The sequence below is a fragment of the Haliotis rufescens genome, unplaced genomic scaffold (assembly GCF_023055435.1).
Source record: "Haliotis rufescens isolate VD_foot unplaced genomic scaffold, xgHalRufe1.0.p SCAF_42, whole genome shotgun sequence".
Taxonomy (NCBI): domain Eukaryota; kingdom Metazoa; phylum Mollusca; class Gastropoda; order Lepetellida; family Haliotidae; genus Haliotis; species Haliotis rufescens.
Genome location: NW_025964135.1, coordinates 3360822 through 3380717, shown reverse-complemented (window position 1 = coordinate 3380717; position 19896 = coordinate 3360822). Strand labels below are relative to the sequence as shown.

At 42.7% G+C, this 19896-nt stretch overlaps 2 protein-coding genes across 2 annotated transcripts; both read left to right on the top strand.

Moving 5' to 3' along the window:
- The first annotated feature begins 365 nt into the window (after positions 1-365).
- Positions 366-7182, top strand: LOC125372547 (uncharacterized transporter slc-17.2-like). The gene is made up of 4 exons (XM_048382920.1): positions 366-505; positions 2366-2482; positions 6291-6457; positions 6870-7182. The coding sequence occupies exons 2-4, from the start codon at positions 2380-2382 to the stop codon at positions 7113-7115; spliced, it is 516 nt and encodes a 171-aa protein (XP_048238877.1). The 5' UTR covers positions 366-505; positions 2366-2379; the 3' UTR covers positions 7116-7182.
- Positions 7183-14132: 6950 nt separating this feature from the next.
- LOC124148201 (uncharacterized transporter slc-17.2-like) lies at positions 14133-19673 on the top strand. Its single transcript, XM_046519179.2, has 6 exons — positions 14133-14339; positions 15690-15839; positions 17651-17783; positions 18383-18533; positions 18644-18737; positions 19372-19673. The coding sequence occupies exons 1-6, from the start codon at positions 14181-14183 to the stop codon at positions 19600-19602; spliced, it is 918 nt and encodes a 305-aa protein (XP_046375135.2). The 5' UTR covers positions 14133-14180; the 3' UTR covers positions 19603-19673.
- The last annotated feature ends 223 nt before the right edge of the window (positions 19674-19896 follow it).

The window sequence follows — 19896 nt, the reverse complement described above, 5'->3', positions numbered from 1 at the left end:
AGACTCTTTTATATACCGACTGGCGTCATATAGCTGGAATATTGCCGAGTGCGGCGTTAAACAACAAACGAATAAAACTTAGGTGAACATTAAATTTCAAGGATGACTGTATTTGTTCGCTCCTTTGAGGTATGATTCCTATCCTTATCCACTCCTAGGATTCATAAAATTCGTACGGTTTGAATTTCCTCCACACCTCAATGAGCCGAAAATATACACAGCCACTCCTTGTATTAACTTCATTAGCAAAAACATGTCAGCAGTTTTGTCATGACGAACAATCAGTCACTCATTATGCAGCCAACATATATTTTTAATACCGTGACTTACTGTAACACAGGCACAGTAATGGGACCAAGCCAGCTTGCAAGCACAATGTCGTTCAAAGGTTACCGCGTAAAGGACGGACGCTACATGAATGAATGGGATTATCAGCTCGTCGAGGAGCATTGCAGTTTATGTCTCTGATCATCTACTGAGAGTCGAAATACAAAATAATTCACAGGTAAACACCGCATACTTTTCTAATGTTCAATCTGAGTATGAATATTTATATTTTTGAGTATATATACAATGTGTTCATTTGTCCAGTACAGTCTATGATACATCACCATAATATCTCCATGTTGCACCTATCACGTGTAGAGTTTTATTGCGATGATCTATCAAACCCCTATTGTGAACTTCAATGTTAATTACAGTGAAGGTTTGGCAGTATGTTGTTTATATGTACCGATTCATATCTTAATTCCTCTTTATAAGGACTTTTTTCTCTTTTCATGTACAAAAATTTCGGAACGTATCATAAATCAAAATTCTAAATGACAGAAAGGGGGACATGGAAATCAGACTGCTGTGATGTGACTGTAATACTGTCCATAACCACCAATTACTTAGAGGTCACTGGGCAATATTAAACACAGTTTGGAGGGGAGGGTGAAAGATCTGTTGCTTAATGCATAGGAATCAGAATGTCTGCACGGATTCGCAAAATAAAGAGAAATGTTGCCAGCGATGACATGGTGGCGAATGGGTCCAGGGCTGTTTTCATGTTTGGGAGACTATGCCCTTGATAACTCAGGATGCCAGCTTGAATTACAGCGTCATTATTTTCATGTTTGACCCATAATCAGTAATTCCGTGATTCAAGTGGGTTATTCAATATATTAATTATAGTATATTTCCAAGACGTGACGTTCAACGTCCGTGGTGACGTGAGTCACTGACTAAGAATTTAGCTGATTCACGTCACGATGTGAAAGGTCATTTCTTTAGAGTCATAACCTTCAAAGAGAAGATACTGTGAGTATGTGAGATTAGGTTTGTCGTGGAGTGTCAAGTGACTGATAATTGGCATTGAAATGGTGATGATTATGATACATAAAAAATAACAAATATTATATAATATGAATAATATAATTTAGACACACTAAACATTATTTCAACACAGGAAACATCTGTATTTTATGCGAGCAATTTCCTAAATATAGTATAGTGAGTGAGTATGGTTTTACGCCGCTTTTAGCAATATTCCAGCAAAATCACGGCGGGGGACACCAGAAATGGGCTTCACACATTGTCCCCCACGTCGGGAATCGAACCTGGGTCTTCGGCGTGACGAGCGAACGCTTTAACCACCAGGATACCCGACCGCCCCGAAATATGGTTGAGCAACTGGTGCAACGTGTGATCACTGTAAGTGAGTGAGTGAGTGATTGAGTGAGTGAGTGAGTATGGTTTTTCGCCGCTTTTAGCAATAATCCAGCAATATCACGGCGGGGGACACCAGAAATGGACTTCACACATTGTACCAATGTCGGGAATCGAACCCGGGTCTTCGGCATGACGAGCGAACGCTTTAACCACTCGACTACTTGATCACGGTTTGATGTACTTGGGTGTCTTGTAATCGGGGACGAATGCGTTTATCATTATGGACAAGGGTGACCATAAAAAAAACATGCATGCAAGTTAACTTTAAATGACAATTGATAAGGTTGATGAACGAATAAGAGGTTTAGAAAATTGGCCAGTTGCAACAACGGCCATCAGTAAAAGGTTGCCATTCGTTTCTAATTTGAAAATAGAAAATAATATTAAATATAATATTATTTCTAATTTATGTGCAAATTTTTACACGAATGTCAGGTCACAGAGAAACTTTCCTCTTATAATATAACGTATTCAATACGTGACGTCATGGACATGACGTAATATTACATTGTTCTCGTCAATGAAGCAATCAGACATATCACAGCTGACCAATCAGCATTGATACTAACGGAAAGTTTAATCCCCAACAGCTCGAATAAGACACCAAAGACCAGTGATAATTTAGAATACGTTGAAATCCAATATGTTTCAGTACCTACACTCGATATGACAGGGAACGATGCAGCTGTGGAGAATAACGGTTTCTTTCAGAACGGTCACCTTAAACATCAACCGCCATCCGAAATCAGTGGGGCACCTGAAAATAAAGGTATAAGGAAGCACATTACGTGTATGTGTGAACAACTGTTTAATTTAATATCATTACTAGACCATTGAAAACAGGAATTGATACACTAACGCCAAAGCTCATAACTCGTTTCACCTTTACCCTGGGGCAGGGGGTTGGGGGGTTGGGATGGGGTATGGGGTATGGGGGGTTAAGGGTGGGCGGTGGGGGTGAAGAGACCAGAAAAGGGCCACGTGCGCAATGTGTGCTCCCCGTGTGAAGACCGGAGCAGAAAAGGTCACAGTACCCTAAGTGTGTTTCCTGTGTGAAGACCGAAGCAGAATAGGTACCAACACTCAACGGGTGTTTTCTGTGTGAAGACTGGAGCAGAATAGGTACCAACACCCAACGTGTGTTTCCTGTGTGAAGACCGGAGCAGTAAAAGGTCCCAGCACCCAACATGTGTTTCCTGTGTGAAGACCGGAGCAGAAAAGGTCCCAGTACCCAATGTGTGTTTCCTGTGTGGAGACTGGAGCAGAAAAGGTCCCAGCGCCCAACATGTGTTTCCTGTGTCAAGACCGGAGCAGAAAAGGTCCCAGTACCCAATGTGTGTTTCCTGTGTGAAGACCGGAGCAGAATAGGTCCCAATACCCAACGGGTGTTTCCTGTGTCAAGACTGGAACAGAAAAGGTCCCAGTACCAAACATGTGTTTCCTGTGTCAAGACCGGAGCAGAAAAGGTCCCAGTACCCTACGTGTGTTCCCTGTGTGAAGACTGGAGCAGAAAAGGTCCGAGTACCCTACGTGTGTTCCCTGTGTGAAGATTTGAGCAGAAAAGGTCCAAGTACCCTACGTGTGTTTCCTGTGTGAAGACCGGCGCAGAATAGGTACCAACACCCAACGGGTGTTTCCTGTGTGAAGACTGGAGCAGAATAGGTATGAACACACAACGTGTGTTTCCTGTGTGAAGACCGAAGCAGAAAAGGTCCCAGCACCCAACATGTGTTTCCTGTGTGAAGACCGGAGCAGAAAAGGTCCCAGTCCCCAACGGGTGTTTCCTGTGTGAAGACTGGAGCAGAATAGGTTTCACTACCCAACATGTGTTTCCTGTGTGAAGACCGGAGCAGAAAAGGTCCAAAGCACCAAAAATGTGTTTCCTGTGTGGAGACTGGAGCAGAATAGGTTCCAGTACCCAACGTGTGTTTCCTGTGTGAAGACTTGAGCAGAAAAGGTTCCAGTACCAAACGTGTGTTTCCTAAGTTGAGACCGGAGCAGAAAACGTCCCAGTACCCAATGTGTGTTTCCTTAGTGAAGACTGGAGCAGAATAGGTTCCAGTACCCACTTGAGATTAAACTTTCCTCAACATTTCAGACATTCAAAGCAAAACTAAAGACACATTTGTTCAAAAATGCTTTCCAGGGTGACATTTGAATGTAGTGCTTTGAGCATGAACACTACATGGAGGCTAGCGCATTATAAGTGCACATTATTATTATTATCATAACGGGTTTTTCGGGATAGTCAAGTTCCCAGTAACGAATGCATGCCCTAACGGAGAAAGTAGGTCCCCAGTTCCCCATGCATGTATTAAGAGCTGACTAATTAGAATCGGGTGGCCCAATGTGGGATTGACTCATTGTGTATGATCTGTCCAAAATAAAAGCATTGTACTATTCCTACAATCTCATGTGTTTGATCAAAGAACTTGGTGTGAGTGACTTATCACATATAATTTCACATGTATGGCCAGTATGTTAACTGAGGGAAAAATAGCCAAATTCATGCATCAGTACAATCGACTTTTAACTTGATTCTAAAACCTGATGTCCATTCCTCTTTTGTATTGGATTGCAAAGCTCCATTCACACCCGAACAAAGAGACATACATTGCTGGTTCCAGCAAATGTACCACTACATCCATGTCTCAAAGTAAAGCATTATGCTTAATATATGATAGCTACTCGATATATGGGAAGGAACAATGAAGAACGAGCGTGGTTTATTTCACGATGAAACATTATCATGACGTCCTTTCTGAAAATTCGAACATAGGCTGGCAACTTGATGACGTCGTAATTTGGACGACTTTATTTTTGAGAGGGTAGTAAGTTGTTCCCCTTAGATGCAACGCAAATAAACGCAATGACCGAAAGATCGCATCCAAAGGTGGGCGAAATATGGCAATCGGTTTTGGGAGAAAAAGGTACAGATAATCGTAATGAAAAAGTGAGAACTGTGAGAATAGTCAGGAAATATCAAAATTTAAAGGTTGTAAATAATTCTAACAACTCATATAAAAAATAAGGTTGTAAATAATGCTAACATCTAATATAAGAAGTAAACGACTCGTGGTCGTTGTTTATCGTTTATTGTACACTAAAACACTGCAAGGAGATAAATCACTCGGAGCCCCTCAGAAATTATTCTCCCTGCAGTGTTTTATGTGATGATAAAAAACTCGTCGTTTATTTCTTGATTACAATGAAGGAACGACTCTCTTTACGGACACGTTAAATGTAAAATCTGTGGATTCTCAAGCCTTCTTGGCCTTTTGCAATTTCAGAAAATAGTCAAGTTCAATCTGTCAAAAAGATTTGATATTTCAATTGTACACCATGGTGAACGTGGTGACAATATATATAGTTACATGTCTTTCTCCAGAGATGCAGGTCAATTTGTCAAAAAGTGAAAGCAAATAGCAAAATAAAAAGAAGGGAATAGCAAATAGCCCATTCTCATGATACAGTCGGAATCGTACAATGGACAATATTTCTGAATCACTCTCAAACGGCGATCACACCAGGGGTTCGCAGAAAGGTGCGCGTATCCTTCGCCATCCGTGGACATTTTGTACAAGTCCAAACAGCGAATTGCATCAGAATATGTCAAATTTGGACATGTCCTCCACACACAAGTTTACCATAACACCTTTTGAAAGCTTTACTGAGGGCTTGATTGTTCACCCTGGTGGAGGGGCGGCGGGTAGCCTAGATGATAAACGGTCGTCTTCTCACCGAAGATCCAGGATCGATTCAACAGATAGGTACACTGTGGGAATCCATTACTGGTGCCCCTGTCACTCTGCATCGTTATTGAAAGATCTAGATGAGGCGGTTTGATTCGTTTTCTAGTTAAGGTGAATAATTCAGCGGAAGGAAAATGGCTATTTGATGGCTGATGAACGATATCAGGTCGTTGAAATTTCTGAAACTTAATTTAGAATTCTTAGCCAAATTCCCATGATTTAATTTTGCAAATCCAAGCACAAATTCCGATTCATATGCATGAAGAATCAGATTAGCAAGATCAGGGATACAATTGGTGCCAATGGGGCTGCTTACTTCTTGCCTTAATGTCCTGTACCTAATTTTTCACATAAATGTTATATTTATCTGTAAAGAAGTCCAGCATTTCACATTTTGTTTTCCTGTAAACTTTAGATGACATATATTTGGTTTTTGACGGTAGGGATGCATGTAAATATATATGGTCATCAAAACCAAAACGATGTGGAAACTGTGGTCATATAACTCTCATATTGAGAACTTTCACGCACCACAAGTCAGTCCCACTTGTATATGTGAGATCCGGGGTAGAATAGGTCTTCAGCAACCCATGCTTGCCTTAAAAGGCGACCATGGTTGTCGTAAGAGGTGACTAACGGGATCGGGTGGTCAGTTGATGCATGTCATCGTATCCCGATGCTCATGATGCCAATTTCTGGATTGTCTGGTCCAGGCTCGATTATTTACAGACCGCCGTCACATAGCTGGAATATTGCTGAGTGCGGCGTAAAAGAACAAACAAACAAACAAAACAAAACTTGTATATGACTTTCGTATGATCACAGGCCGGAGCCTCTGTTCACAAAGATTGCTGTTGGCATTCGTTGGCCTGTTCGGAGGGGTGATGTTAGAGTCGAACAGAGCAATTCTCAGTGTGGCCATCGTATGCATGGTCAACAACACCGACCTCAACACCATCAACACTACGAAGACCACATCACCAGTTTCAGAGGTACAGATTATGGCTCATTTTTGCGTTTCTCCGTTTCTGGGGCGGTTGGGTAACCTAGTGATAAAGGCGATCGCTCGTCACGCCGAAGTTCACCCGGGTTCGATTCCCAACATTGGCACAATGTATGGAGCCAAATTCTGGTGTCCCTTGCCGTGATATTGCTGGATATTGCTAAAAGCGGCGAAAAAACAATACTCACTCACTCACTCACTCTATCCATTTCTGGAGGCCTCTGATATTGGATATTGCTGCAGCTCAGTAAGACCCTACTCACTCAACCATTCACGCACTCACTCATTCGAAATCATATCTCAACTACATCACCTGGGACAGTGCAGAGTCTGTATATACCAGAAACTCCCACAAGAATTATAAAAAAAAGATGAAAAATTGTCATCCATATTATTTTTAGCATGCTGAATTCTTCTGGTCGAAGAGCGAGCAAGCGGGTATCCTCAGCGCCTCTTTCTATGGCTATATGGTTACACAGATTCCCGCGGGAATTCTGGCCAGTAAATATGGCGGGAAGCACGTCGTGTTTATCGGAATGCTGATTGGATCAATCACCACACTGCTTCTACCAATCGGGGCCCGGACGTCCATCTACCTGGTGTATGTGCTGCGCGTGATACTTGGCGCTTCACAGGTGACAAAATGAATGGTTGTGGCAGCTGAAATTGTAATGATAGTTAATGGATCATGGCGAAATGTTAACTTTCTGCAAGAATAGTCTTAATATATTTGCATGCCTTATGATGGTGGTATGTTGGCCTTTATACTTAATGCATAGTGGATTGACAACATGATCCCAAGAGTTGTTCCCCTTGGATGCCTCTTTGACCTTCAAACATATTTGCAGCATTATGATGGTGGTATATTAGCCTTAAAACGTAATGAATAGAGGATTGACAACATGATCACAAGAGTTGTTCCCCTTGGATGCCCCTTTGACCTTCACTGTCATAAGGCCCTCCTTCCTGACAGTCATCTCTGCATAATTTGTTTTAAAGACATTTGACGATTGGAATGACATGTTTTTTAGATCACAGGAAAAACAGTAGCTTGCTACCAGCCCAGTTCACTGCAAAAAAAACCTGTCAAATCCACCCCTTGAGTCATGTAGCATATTGGCATCGTAGTCTGATTGGGTTGTTGACCAATTCTTCAGGCGATCGTCAACAATCACCAAGTGGTCATTATGGCCCCAAACACGTATACAATAATATCCATTTTATTCCTAGTTCAGCCGATATATTTCATGCAATCTGTGATACTCATCCTCAATACTACTGGTATCATTGAGTACATATTTGTGTTTATGACAGGGACAATTTTGGACTACTGCTGAGTGGGGTGTCAGGCAATTGGTTGCCTCTTATTGTTTTCAGGGCGTCTGTTTCCCCTCAATGTACTCCATGACCTATTGCTGTTTTCAACGCGTCTTTTTCCCCTCAATGCACCCCATGACCTATTGTTGCTTTCAACGCGTCTATTTCCCCTCAATACCACCCCATGACCTATTGTTGCTTTCAACGCGTCTATTTCCCCTCAATGCACCCCATGACCTATTGTTGGTTTCAACGCGTCTATTTGCCCTCAATGCTCTCCATGACCTATTGTTGCTTTCAACGCGTCTATTTCCCCTCAATGCACTCCATGACCTATTGCTGTTTTCTTGGCGTCTATTTCCCCTCAATGCACTCCATGACCTATTGCTGTTTTCAACGCGTCTATTTCCCCTCAATGCACTCCATGACCTATTGCTGCTTTCAACGCGTCTATTTCCCTTCAATGCACTCAATGACCTATTGCTGTTTTCAACGCGTCTATTTCCCCTCAATGTACTCCATGATCTATTGCTGTTTTCTTGGCGTCTATTTCCCCTCAATGCACTCCATGACCTATTGCTGCATTCAACGCGTCTATTTCCCCTCAATGTACTCCATGATCTATTGCTGTTTTCTTGGCGTCTATTTCCCCTCAATCCCCTATGACCTATTGCTGTTTTCTTGGCGTATATTTCCCCTCAATGCACTCCATGACCTATTGCTGCTTTCAACGCGTCTATTTCCCTTCAATGCACTCCATGACCTATTGCTGTTTTCAACGCGTCTATTTCCCCTCAATGTACTCCATGATCTATTGCTGTTTTCTTGGCGTCTATTTCCCCTCAATGTACTCCATGACCTATTGCTGCATTCAACGCGTCTATTTCCCCTCAATGTACTCAATGACCTATTGCTGTTTTCAACGCATCTATTTCCCCTCAATGTACTCCATGACCTATTGCTGCTTTCTTGGCGTCTATTTCCCCTCAATGCACTCCATGACCTATTGCTGCATTCAACGCGTCTATTTCCCCTCAATGTACTCCATGACCTATTGCTGTTTCAGGGCGTCTATTTCCCCTCAATGTACTCCATGACCTATTGCTGTTTTCAGGGCGTCTATTTCCCCTCAATGTACTCCATGACCTATTGCTGTTTTCAGGGAGTCTGTTTCCCCTCAATGTACTCCATGACCTATTGCTGTTTCAGGGCGTCTATTTCCCCTCAATGTACTCCATGACCTATTGCTGTTTTCAACGCGTCTATTTCCCCTCAATGCACTCCATGACCTATTGCTGCATTCAACGCGTCTATTTCCCCTCAATGTACTCCATGACCTATTGCTGTTTTCTTGGCGTCTATTTCCCCTCTATGCACTCCATGACCTATTGCTGTTTTCTTGGCGTCTATTTCCCCTCAATGTACTCAATGACCTATTTCTGTTTTCTTGGCGTCTATTTCCCCTCAATGTACTCCATGACCTATTGCTGCTTTCTTGGCGTCTATTTCCCCTCAATGCACTCCATGACCTATTGCTGCATTCAACGCGTCTATTTCCCCTCAATGTACTCCATGACCTATTGCTGTTTTCTTGGCGTCTATTTCCCCTCAATGCACTCATTGACCTATTGCTGTTTTCAGGGCGTCTATTTCCCCTCAATGTACTCCATGACCTATTGCTGTTTCAGGGCGTCTATTTCCCCTCAATGCACTCCATGACCTATTGCTGTTTTCAGGGCGTCTTTTTCCCCTCAATGTACTCCATGACCTATTGCTGATTTCAGGGCGTGTATTTCCCCTCAATACACCCCATGACCTATTCTATTTGTAGGGCGTCTATTTCCCCTCAATGCACAGTATGTGGGGGCAATGGGCGCCCCCACTCGAGAGGACCAAACTGCTGGCCATCTGCTATTCAGGTGAAACGTTCTTGATTTCTTTGTAGGGATTTCTAGAGACTTTTAAATATTTATCTTCATCATCCCAAACTGGCACCCACAGGAGATATCGCTTGGGTGAGATCAAGCGATATCTACTCTGCAGATATCGCTGCAATGAAATTGCATCATCACAATGCTTTGCAGACCATAGTGACGTCATTGGTTACCATGACGTCACAATCAAATGACATCACTAATGACTCTGCTACTGAAGCTGTTAGCAGTACACTTAAGACACTTAAGACACTGTTTACACTTAAGACACTGCTTATTACTGTCTACAAACTGAAAAGAATGATGTTGGATGATAAATAAAATCTCACCCTCGTGTCTTTTGATATCAAATATATCAACACACGTTGATAAAAGTGGAAAAAATCATCGGCAAGCCTCGGAGTTTTCCCACTTTTATCAACTATAGTGTTGATATATTTGATATCAAAAGACACGAGGGTGAGATTCTCTATTTCTTTACATCGATTTAAACATTTTGCTTCTGTACCTTTGAGATTTGTGAAGCCTTCCCGTCCTACATAACAACCAATGTCACGCGATAAAGCAACACCCCAAGTGCCTCGGGGACATGACTTAAAGTAGAAAATACGTTACACTCAAATATCCCGCGCAAAGAACAGACCAATGTCAGTGTTAAACATATGCCTGCCGGAGGGACCACAATGACGAAAATGTCATGAATAACCCTCGTGGTCACAAATTCTGACGTCGTTCCTCTCCTGTACCCAAAGGTCACTCTCAACTCTTTCCTCCATGGAGTATGTCTTAAAAGGTCCTCTCTTTTAGTGACCGCCTCCGTGGTCTAGTAGTAGAGCGTCCGCCCGGAGAGCGGAAGGTCCGGGGTTCGATCCCCAGCCGCGTCATACCAAAAGACGTTAAAAGATGGAACTCGTTGTTACCCTGTCTGGCGCTCGGCATTAAGGGGCTAAGACAAGGTCTGGTCGGCTCGGAGTCAGTATACTGTGTCTGAGTGGGGTATTCATGTTAAACTGCGGCATGGTATCTCAATGAGTTCGCACTATAAATCGGCATCAGTCCGGACTAGTACAAGCAGCCACACACACATACACGTGCATGCACGTCGCTATATAAGTGCAATAATCTTGGACGCGACGTTAAACCCCATTTCACCTCACCTCACCTCACCTCACCTCTCTTTCAGTATGGCTGTTTGTCGTTTAACAAAGCATATCCTAGCAATATGACAGAAGACAGTAAATAATGAGCCTGGACTTAGGACTGGTATGGAGTTAGCATAGATTTCGGTAGTTTCGTGAATAGGCTACGGCAGTCTACGATATCTTTACGACAGTTTATGGGTCAAGATGGTTTCGAAAATATAGGACCTGGGTGGTAACTTAAAAAAGTTAAGGGTCTTTCGTAGTTATCAGATACACTTTCATTGTCAACCTCCTGTATGAGAGGGACGGTCGGGTAGCCTAGTGGTTAAGCGTACGCTCGTCACGACGAAGACCCGGGTTCGATTCCCGACATGGGTACATTGTGTGAAGCCCATTTCTGGTGTCCCCCGCCGTGATATTGCTGGAATATTGCTAAAAGCGGCGTAAAACCATACTCACTCACTTACTCCTGTATGAGAGAAATACTATTAATTCTTGATTTGTGCTATGGTGGCTGTTGTCGTACAAGCTTAAGTGTCACCTTGTCGCAATTAACCGAGTTCCGCCGAATATGTGTTATACAAGTGCCTGTGAATCTGATTTACACATATAATTTCCATTTATATTGTACATCTTATCCATATTTGATATATTGCCTAATTATATGCACTTTATTGAAACATGTTTAAATTCTGACGTTATGTTGAGGCGGTGTTCAGGCTGTGAGATGATAGCCCATTTCAGGTGTTTAGACTTACATGCGTTTAGTGAGTGAGTGAGTGTCAGTCAGTGTCCCTCATGTACAGGAGTGAGTGAGTGAGTGAGTGAGTGAGGTTTTACGCCGCCTTTAGCAATATTCCAGCAATATCACGGCGGGGGACACCAGAAATGGGCTTCACAGATTGTACCCATGTCGGGAATCGAACCCGGGTCTTCGGCGTGACAAGCGAACGCTTTAACCACTAGGCTACCCGACCGCCCCTACATGCGTTTAGATAAAACGCACCAAATGTGTATTCCGCTAAGGGTTAAAAAACATTCCTAATCATGTTTAGATCTAAGCATGTCTTGTCTGAGTTTAGATTCTAAACTCATTTTCGTACAGCCTACCGGATGTATGTGTTGCCAGTTTGTTTATTTTGATCATACAACTATTACCAGAAACTAATATATCTTACAATGAAAGACCAGAAACCTAGGATTGTGGGTTCGAATCCTGGTTCACCCCGATTTTGTTTCTAGGTTTGTCAGCACCATACCCGTGCTCGAGGGTTTCACCGAAGTGGTAAACGTCTAAGACCTGCATCACTTCGGGCTTTCCTCCCACATTGAGCTGACACGCCGTGATATAACTGGAATAATGTTAAAAGCGGCGTCAAACCCAACTCACTCACTTACTCACTCACTACAATGCAAGAATCAGGTTGTCTTCAACATTGTGTGTATATGATGTCGTGTGCGGTAAAAATGTTCTGTTCGTAGAATCATCCCCGAATGTTGAAATGATGAATTCATATAGCATATCTGTATGTTAACTGTCAACAATCACATTTCAGGAACAAAAATTGGAACTATAGCAGCTTTTGCGTTTTCTGGCTTTCTCTGCGAGTACGGCTTCGACAATGGCTGGGGTTCAATGTTCTATTTATCAGGTTCTGTATGAAGTTTGCATTTTGTATATACTGGATAATCTAAATGTCTTAACATAGGAAAACTGAATTCGTGTTACCTGTTTGGTTTGCATTTTAGAGGTTTGTGAGTAAATAGGAAAACGTACAATTGTGTCGATAACAAAATTGACGTTTCGACGTCGATTAATAACGGAGTAAGAATCTATATCGAAACGTCGCTAGATGAAAAAACAAAAGCTGGTATTCGTTTTCTTATATACTCCTAAACAAGAAACGCAAAGCCAGTTTTGTGTGCGGTAGGAAAATACATTTATACGAGGAACCGTCCTAGGAATTGAACCAAAATGTTGTGGAGAGAACACTTGGTGATTGTAGTCATCTCAGTTATCGGTACATAGGAAAAGTCCAAGGTGAAGGTCAGTTACCATCAATAACGCGTATGTCCCCCGTTGGAATCGATAGCGGCCTGACACATCTTGCCCATGGAAGAGACGAGTATGTGAATCACATCCTTGGAAATGGTAGCCCACTCGGCCTGCAACGTAAAAGCCAACTGCTGCAACGTGTGGGGTTGTGGTTGACGTCGGCGTGTGGATTTACACCGCCATTTTGTTTGAAGCAAATGCAAGTGATAAGAGAGGTGGAATGTGATTGGTCCATAGGAGAGGCATGGAAAGGACATAACACGTAAAAGCGACAGGTGGCGCTACGATCGAGCCCAGGAATTCCAGCCTAGGTCGGCAAGGGTGGAAACTGGACTTTTGAAGTCAATTAACTCTCTTGTCTCGGGAATATCCGTTTTGCGTTTCGTTTTTTGAAGATTATAAATGCTATTGTTGTAAAAGGGCATTTGGGTAACCTCGTGGTTAAAGCGTTCACCCGTCACGCCGAAGGCCCGGGTTCGATTCCCCATATGGGTTCAATGTGTGAAGCCCATATCTAGTGTCCCCCAGTGTGATGTTGCTAGATTAACGCTAAAAGAAGCATAAAACAAAACTCACTCACTCACTGATGTTAAGTCAGATGAATATTTAGACACACACATGGAGACATATGTCAACTCATATGAAATTTTGTATGTTAGCATTGATAGAATATCAATTGGAATTCATATAAAGATCATATTTAGATATAAAACTGAACCTATCATGACGGACACATGATAAGAAATAAATGTAATACAAGATCCTAATTAGATGTAGACTTATATATGTACAGAGGATGTGTCAGGCCCGTAAAGATCCGGGGTAGAATAGGTCTTCAGCAACCCATGCTTGCCGTACAAAGGCGACTATGCTTGTCGTAAGAGGCGACTAACGGCATCGGGTGGTCAGTCTAGCTGACTTGGTTAGTGCATGTCATCGCATCCCCTTTGTGTTGACCGATAATGATGATATCAATCACTGGATTGTGTGGTCCAGACTCGATTATTTACAGACTATCGTCATGTAGCTGGAATATAATATTGCTGAGTGTTGCGTTGAACAACAAAGAAACAAACAAACGGAGGATGTGAAAAAATGTTGATATTAAGTATTTTGGGGGACGATTGACAGTTACACGGCAACTAATACTGGAGGATCATACACAAGTAAAACTAATACTATTTTAGAGGATCATGTACGATCCAATTTAGCATTAAACAAAAACAAAGAAAGAAGAGATTGAGAATTGCTGTAGTGAAGACTATGGAGACATATAATATCTGTCTTACCTGTGTAGGTGGGCTTTGTGTGTTATGGTGTGGGGTGTGGTGCATCACCGTGTCAAGCACTCCCTCCCAACATCCCCGCATCTCACGGGAAGAGAGAACCTACATCCTGGACAGTATAGGGGGCTCCCACAAGGTGAGGCACCGAGTTTTGCAACACTTTCCGGCTAATCTTAGTGAAACCAAACGTGGCCCTATGATTGGTTGGTTGGATTGTTGTTTAACGCCGCACTCAGCATTATTCCAGCTATATGACGGCGGTCTGTAAATAATCGAGTCTGGACCAGACAATCCAGTGATTGACATCATGAGCGTCGATCCACGCAATTGGGATCGATGACATGCATCAACCAAGTCAGCGAGCCTGACCACCCGATCCCGTTAGTCGCCTTTTACGACAAGCAAAGTCGCCTTTTACGGCAAGCATGGGTTGCTGAAGACCTATATATATTCTACCCCGGTATCTTCACGGGTCTGGCCCTATGAATGTTTTTTGACCTTATATCACTTGATGCTTGAAAACTAAAATGTATGCTTGAAAAATAAAATGTATTTATAGTTAGATGTGCATGTATATTATAAGACGTATGTCAATTTAGCAATTGTTAAATGCTACACGAATCACGAAAATCTCTAGGTGGAAATTCCAGGGCGGGGATTCGCATGTAATCGCTCCCCAATGTTCTTTGCTCACGCTATCGCCACGCTGTTCTCTAATCCAGACTCAGTGAGCTACAAGCCACCTTAATACTCACGAATCCTAAAAACAACGGAATTATCTATGTCAACATACCTCAGATACGCAACTACCGGTATCATAAGTTGCGTGAACTAACTTTGTATGTGACGTCCGAAGTCTGTCTGTGTGTCCCCCTAGCGATGGCGACAAGCGTTCATGGCCGCGTAATGCCATGTTGAGTGGTGTATACGCAATGCTCTAGAAGTCAGAAGGAGTTCAGAGTTATCAATCCAAACAGTTGACGTCCAATGTGACCAGACGCCTCCGTGGTCTAATGGTAGAGCGTCCGCCAGGAGAGCGGAAGGTCCGGGGTTCGATCCCCGGCCGCGTCATACCAAAAGACGTTAGAAGATGGTACTTGTTGTTACCCTGTCTGGCGCTCGAAATTAAGGGGCTAAAACAAGGACTGCTCGGCTCGGAGTCAGTATACTGTGTCTGAGTTGGGTATTCATGTTAAACTGCGGCATGGTATCTCAGTGAGTTAGTACTATAAATCGGCATCAGTCCGGACTAGTACAAGCAGCCACACAAACACACACACGTACATGCACGTCGCTATATAAGTGCAATAATCTTGGACGCGACGTTAAACCCCATTTCACCTCACCTCCAATGTGAACACACACCTAATGTGTTTCAGATTATTAGATCAGCTCATCATTCTCTACCAGTCTATATTGTCAGTCATGTCACATCCGGGTAACGTCATGTTCAGTCTACTGAGGGAACATGTGCTCGCATTCATAGGTTTCCCCTACGCCATGGTTGTTAATGATGACGTCAGCAGCCACGTGGGCTTGTTTGATTGGGCATGTTTGTTCAGAGTGGGCAACTCAGACTCTGAGGACGCATGCGCCAACTTTCATGAATGAAGTCTTCAACTTTAATATAACCGAGGTACGTATGTAGAACTAATGTAGTATATGTAAAAATACCGGCTCATGGGGTAATAATATAGAATATGTTCCTTATTTTTAATTAAACAATGACACTTCCATGTGTATTCTCTTTTTCACAGGATGATATGCAATTACAAGTACCCACATACAGTAAACTACGGTTATAACGAAATCAAAGGGACTACTAATTTTAGTTCGTTATAACCGTAGTTCGTTATAAGCGTGTTCGTTATAACCGTAGTCTACTGTAGTATAAAAACACCAGATTGAAATTAATTAAATATTATTTTCAAAACATTTTCATCTACTTATGATTAATTTAATTATGTAATAGCAAAACAAATTCCAAATAAAATTCAGTGGCCAAATATCAGAACCAAGGCGTGTCCCTATCCTTAAAGACCATTTTTGCGGATCAAAATATTTTTTTCCAAGTTATTATACAGGGCGTTCAATAATTCCGCTCAACCCTCAACATAACAATCGGAGGAAACGGGGCATAATCGGCGACATTTGTCCCGAAACAGCTTGAATAATATTTTCCTTCACTAAAAGTAACAATTTGACGTTATTCTCGTGACATATACATTGTAACAGCATTCATGAAAATGAACTTTAGCCACCCATTTTAGCGTCTTACTTTAGTAAACACAGTCATGTCCGCCATGTTTGTCTGTCTAGTGGAGACGGCCATTGTGCGGTCATTGCCTGGTGTAGCGCCAGCGCATCATACTCAGGGACACTCGTCCCATTCCGTAATCTACGAGATACCGAGTTGTGAGGATTGAGCCGATATGGCAACTGCAAACGGCTCCAGGCGTCAGACGTCAGACGTCGAACTCGCGAGTACGCATGAATGATATGGTATTTAATAATTCGTCGGGTGATTTTTGTGACAGAAAAGTGTGGTAGGGAACACTGTAAGGTTGAATGGATAATAGTAAGGAACGAGGGAGGCATGAGCATGGCTAGTGACGACACAACGGTGAGTTCGCTTTTGAACAGACCTTTACATACCTTTCTTATCTAATGAGGATATGATTTGAACACGTGCTGCGTAAGATGTTTCGGAAGAGCAAGTTGTGCATCCATACGCCCATGTCACCTCTCTTTTTGAGGAACTATTTTACTCCGCGATATAGCTGGTTGTTGTATGGCTGTCAGTGTAAACATTAAGTCACACGTACTAAACATATTTGTGTTTAGATCTTGGCCTGCATCCTTTTAGGTAAGAAATTGTGATAAAAAATTATAAGAATTGACTTTCACTTTGTGTGAGTTCATTGGAGTATAAACCTTCATAGTGTCGCAAGCTCCTACGTTCATACAGTTTGGCCCTCACTCTATGAAGGTTCATACTCCAATGAACTCACACAAAGTGAAGGTCAATTCTTAAATGAACGGCCACTGTAACTTGATAATGCCCTAATATTGTTTGACGACGGGCCATTATCACGCCCGTTGTTAAATTACGTCATATTGATGTTCAATAGTGACGTCATCTGGTTTGTTCTATGACGTTTCCATATTTGTAAATGTGGGTCAAAACCGATATTGTTGTTTATTTTAATTTCATAACAAATTCTATCCATTTTACCTAAAATAACGGTAACACTATTTTTTAGGGCATTATCATTTGCAGAAGCCCTCGCTCTTTTCAACTGCCCTCCTTTGTCGGGCAGTTAATGGAAGACCTCGGGCTTCTGCAAATGACAATGCCCTCAAAAATAGGATAATAACGTTAACCTTGTAACAAAGGGAAAGGATATATGTTTTGATGAACGCAAGCATTTATTGTTTGGCTTGCAGAACGGACTTCTTTCCTCCATCCCATATATGAGCCAGACTGTGTCCTCTTTGATCGCCGGTCAGTTGGCGGACTACCTCCGGTCAAGAAAATACCTCAGCACGACGGCCACACGGAGGATCTTCCAAAGCGTAGGCAAGAACAATCTTCTTTGATTCCCTCCATGGTTGCCGATTTGGTGTCCTAGAAGACAGCATTGTATCAACTTATATTACTTCAATGCAACATGCACCTGACAGAGCTCCCAGGGGCAGTCGGGTAGCCTAGTAGTTAAAGCGTTCGCTCGTCACGCCGAAGACCCGGACTCGATTCCCGACATGGGTACAATGTGTGAAGCCCAGTTCTGGTGTCCCCCGCCGTGATATTGCTGGACTATTGCTAAAAGCGGCGTAAAAACCATTCTCACTCACACTCACTCATCATGTCGGGGCTCCGAAGCAAGTCCCATCCCATCCTGGAATGTCCAGTGTATTATAATTCAGGGTTGCAATATTTAAGGCCCCAGTAAAGCTTTCTAAAGTGTCTCTATAAGACTTGCCCGTGCCTGTGTTTGTGACGGGTACCACCGGTGGGGCAGGGTACGCTCACCCCTTCGCGAATATCTGCACCATGACTATTTTATAGTGATTCATAAAGACATGCTTATGAAATGGTATGAATAGTAAAACTGGCTCTGCTTTTAATAGAGAATTCTTATGTTGACGCTGTTATGTGTGTTCTATTCTTTCCGACAGGATTTATTGGGACAGGTGCGAGTCTAGTCTGTACTGGGTACGTTGACGTTGACGACCGCTACGTCGCTGTGTTTCTCCTTGCGTGTGCTATGTGGTTCATTGGCTTGGGAGCTGCAGGATTTATGGTCAACGTTGTGGACTTTGCCCCTAGGTAATGTGTATTATAGCCATATTATTATTACAATAATATTTCCACACAGAAACAGGCCAACGAGAGAAACGGAAGATCAGCTCACTCACTCACTCACTCATATGTTGTAGGCACAGCGGCGTGTTGTTCGGCGTGATCAACTCCATCATGGCACTAGTGGCGGGTGTTGGGGGGCCTACGGTGGCTGGTGCTTTGACTCCAAATGTAAGTCGTGTAAATACTGTTCGAAGTATGTCAAAAAAGCTTGCATTTTGTTTTCAGCTAATAAGACTTTCACTGGCAATTTATAGCTAAAATGATTAATGAATTTGGCATCTCAAGACAATAACAAATGACACACAAGTTGTTGGACATATATCATGAACAAATTTGCGTCCCTTAGATTCGCCAGAATCATTGGTTCGAATTCCCTTCTTCGTGATTATGTCACTAGGTTTGTTTGTACCAAACCCACACTAGCGGTTTCAAAATACAGGAAACTACGGTTCTAACGAACTTGAAGGGACCACTAATTTTTTGTAATAACCGTAGTTCGTTATAAGCATATATACATAATTTACACAACAAATTGTCGGGACTGAAAAATAAGTTCGTTATATCGGTCAGTTCGTTATAATTATAAGCGTGTTCGTTATAAACGGACTCTACTGTATTGATAAACGTATTAGACCTGCATCACTCTGGTTTCCTCCCACATCAAGCTGACACGCCGTAAAACAATTAACTGCAACACGGTTCTAAGGGGTGTTAAACCCAACTTACCCGCACACCCTTATCATTATAAGTGCCACATAATGCTAGTTAACGTTTCAACGAAGGACCAACTTCTCTCTCACAGAAAACCCAGGAAGAATGGCGGAACGTGTTCTACGTGTGTGGGGGGTTCTGTGTCCTGGGGACTGTGGTGTTCGGCACCCAGGCCCGGGGGGAGCTGCAGCCCTGGGCCGTGGATCAGGTGGAGGTAATCGTGGGGGAGAGCAAGGATGTCCCGACGGTGTCGAGCAGTGCGCTTCAACTCAACAGTGGCAGGCTTGAAGAGAAAACTACACGCATTTCAACTCATCTATAATTTCTGATGAGATAGTGCTTGATACAGAAGTGAGATGTGTGTGTGTGTGCCTGTGTTAGGAAAGGGTGTGTGTGTTTTGGGGTTGGGGTGGGGTGGGGGGGGGGGGGGGGGGGGGGGCTAAAGATGGTGGATGCTTGATGTGATCGGGGACCATTTGTGTGTGTTGCATCTATAGACAATAGGGGACTATTTGTTTGGGTGTGTTGCATCTATTAGCAATCGTGGACTATTTGTGTGTGTTACATCTATAGACAATAGGGGACTTTTGTTTGGGTGTGTTGCATCTATTAGCAA

What these genes read in the sequence shown, in the direction of transcription:
- LOC125372547 (XM_048382920.1), top strand. Translation starts at nt 2,380, where the DNA reads ATGACAGGGAACGATGCAGCTGTGGAGAATAACGGTTTCTTTCAGAAC. An exon ending in TGGGGCACCTGAAAATAAAG is followed by an intron (nt 2,483 to 6,290) that starts GTATAAGGAAGC and finishes GTATGATCACAG; the next exon opens with GCCGGAGCCTCTGTTCACAA. An exon ending in CCACATCACCAGTTTCAGAG is followed by an intron (nt 6,458 to 6,869) that starts GTACAGATTATG and finishes TATTATTTTTAG; the next exon opens with CATGCTGAATTCTTCTGGTC.
- LOC124148201 (XM_046519179.2), top strand. Translation starts at nt 14,181, where the DNA reads ATGGAGACATATAATATCTGTCTTACCTGTGTAGGTGGGCTTTGTGTG. An exon ending in GTATAGGGGGCTCCCACAAG is followed by an intron (nt 14,340 to 15,689) that starts GTGAGGCACCGA and finishes TCGCATTCATAG; the next exon opens with GTTTCCCCTACGCCATGGTT. An exon ending in CTGGTGCTTTGACTCCAAAT is followed by an intron (nt 18,738 to 19,371) that starts GTAAGTCGTGTA and finishes TCTCTCTCACAG; the next exon opens with AAAACCCAGGAAGAATGGCG.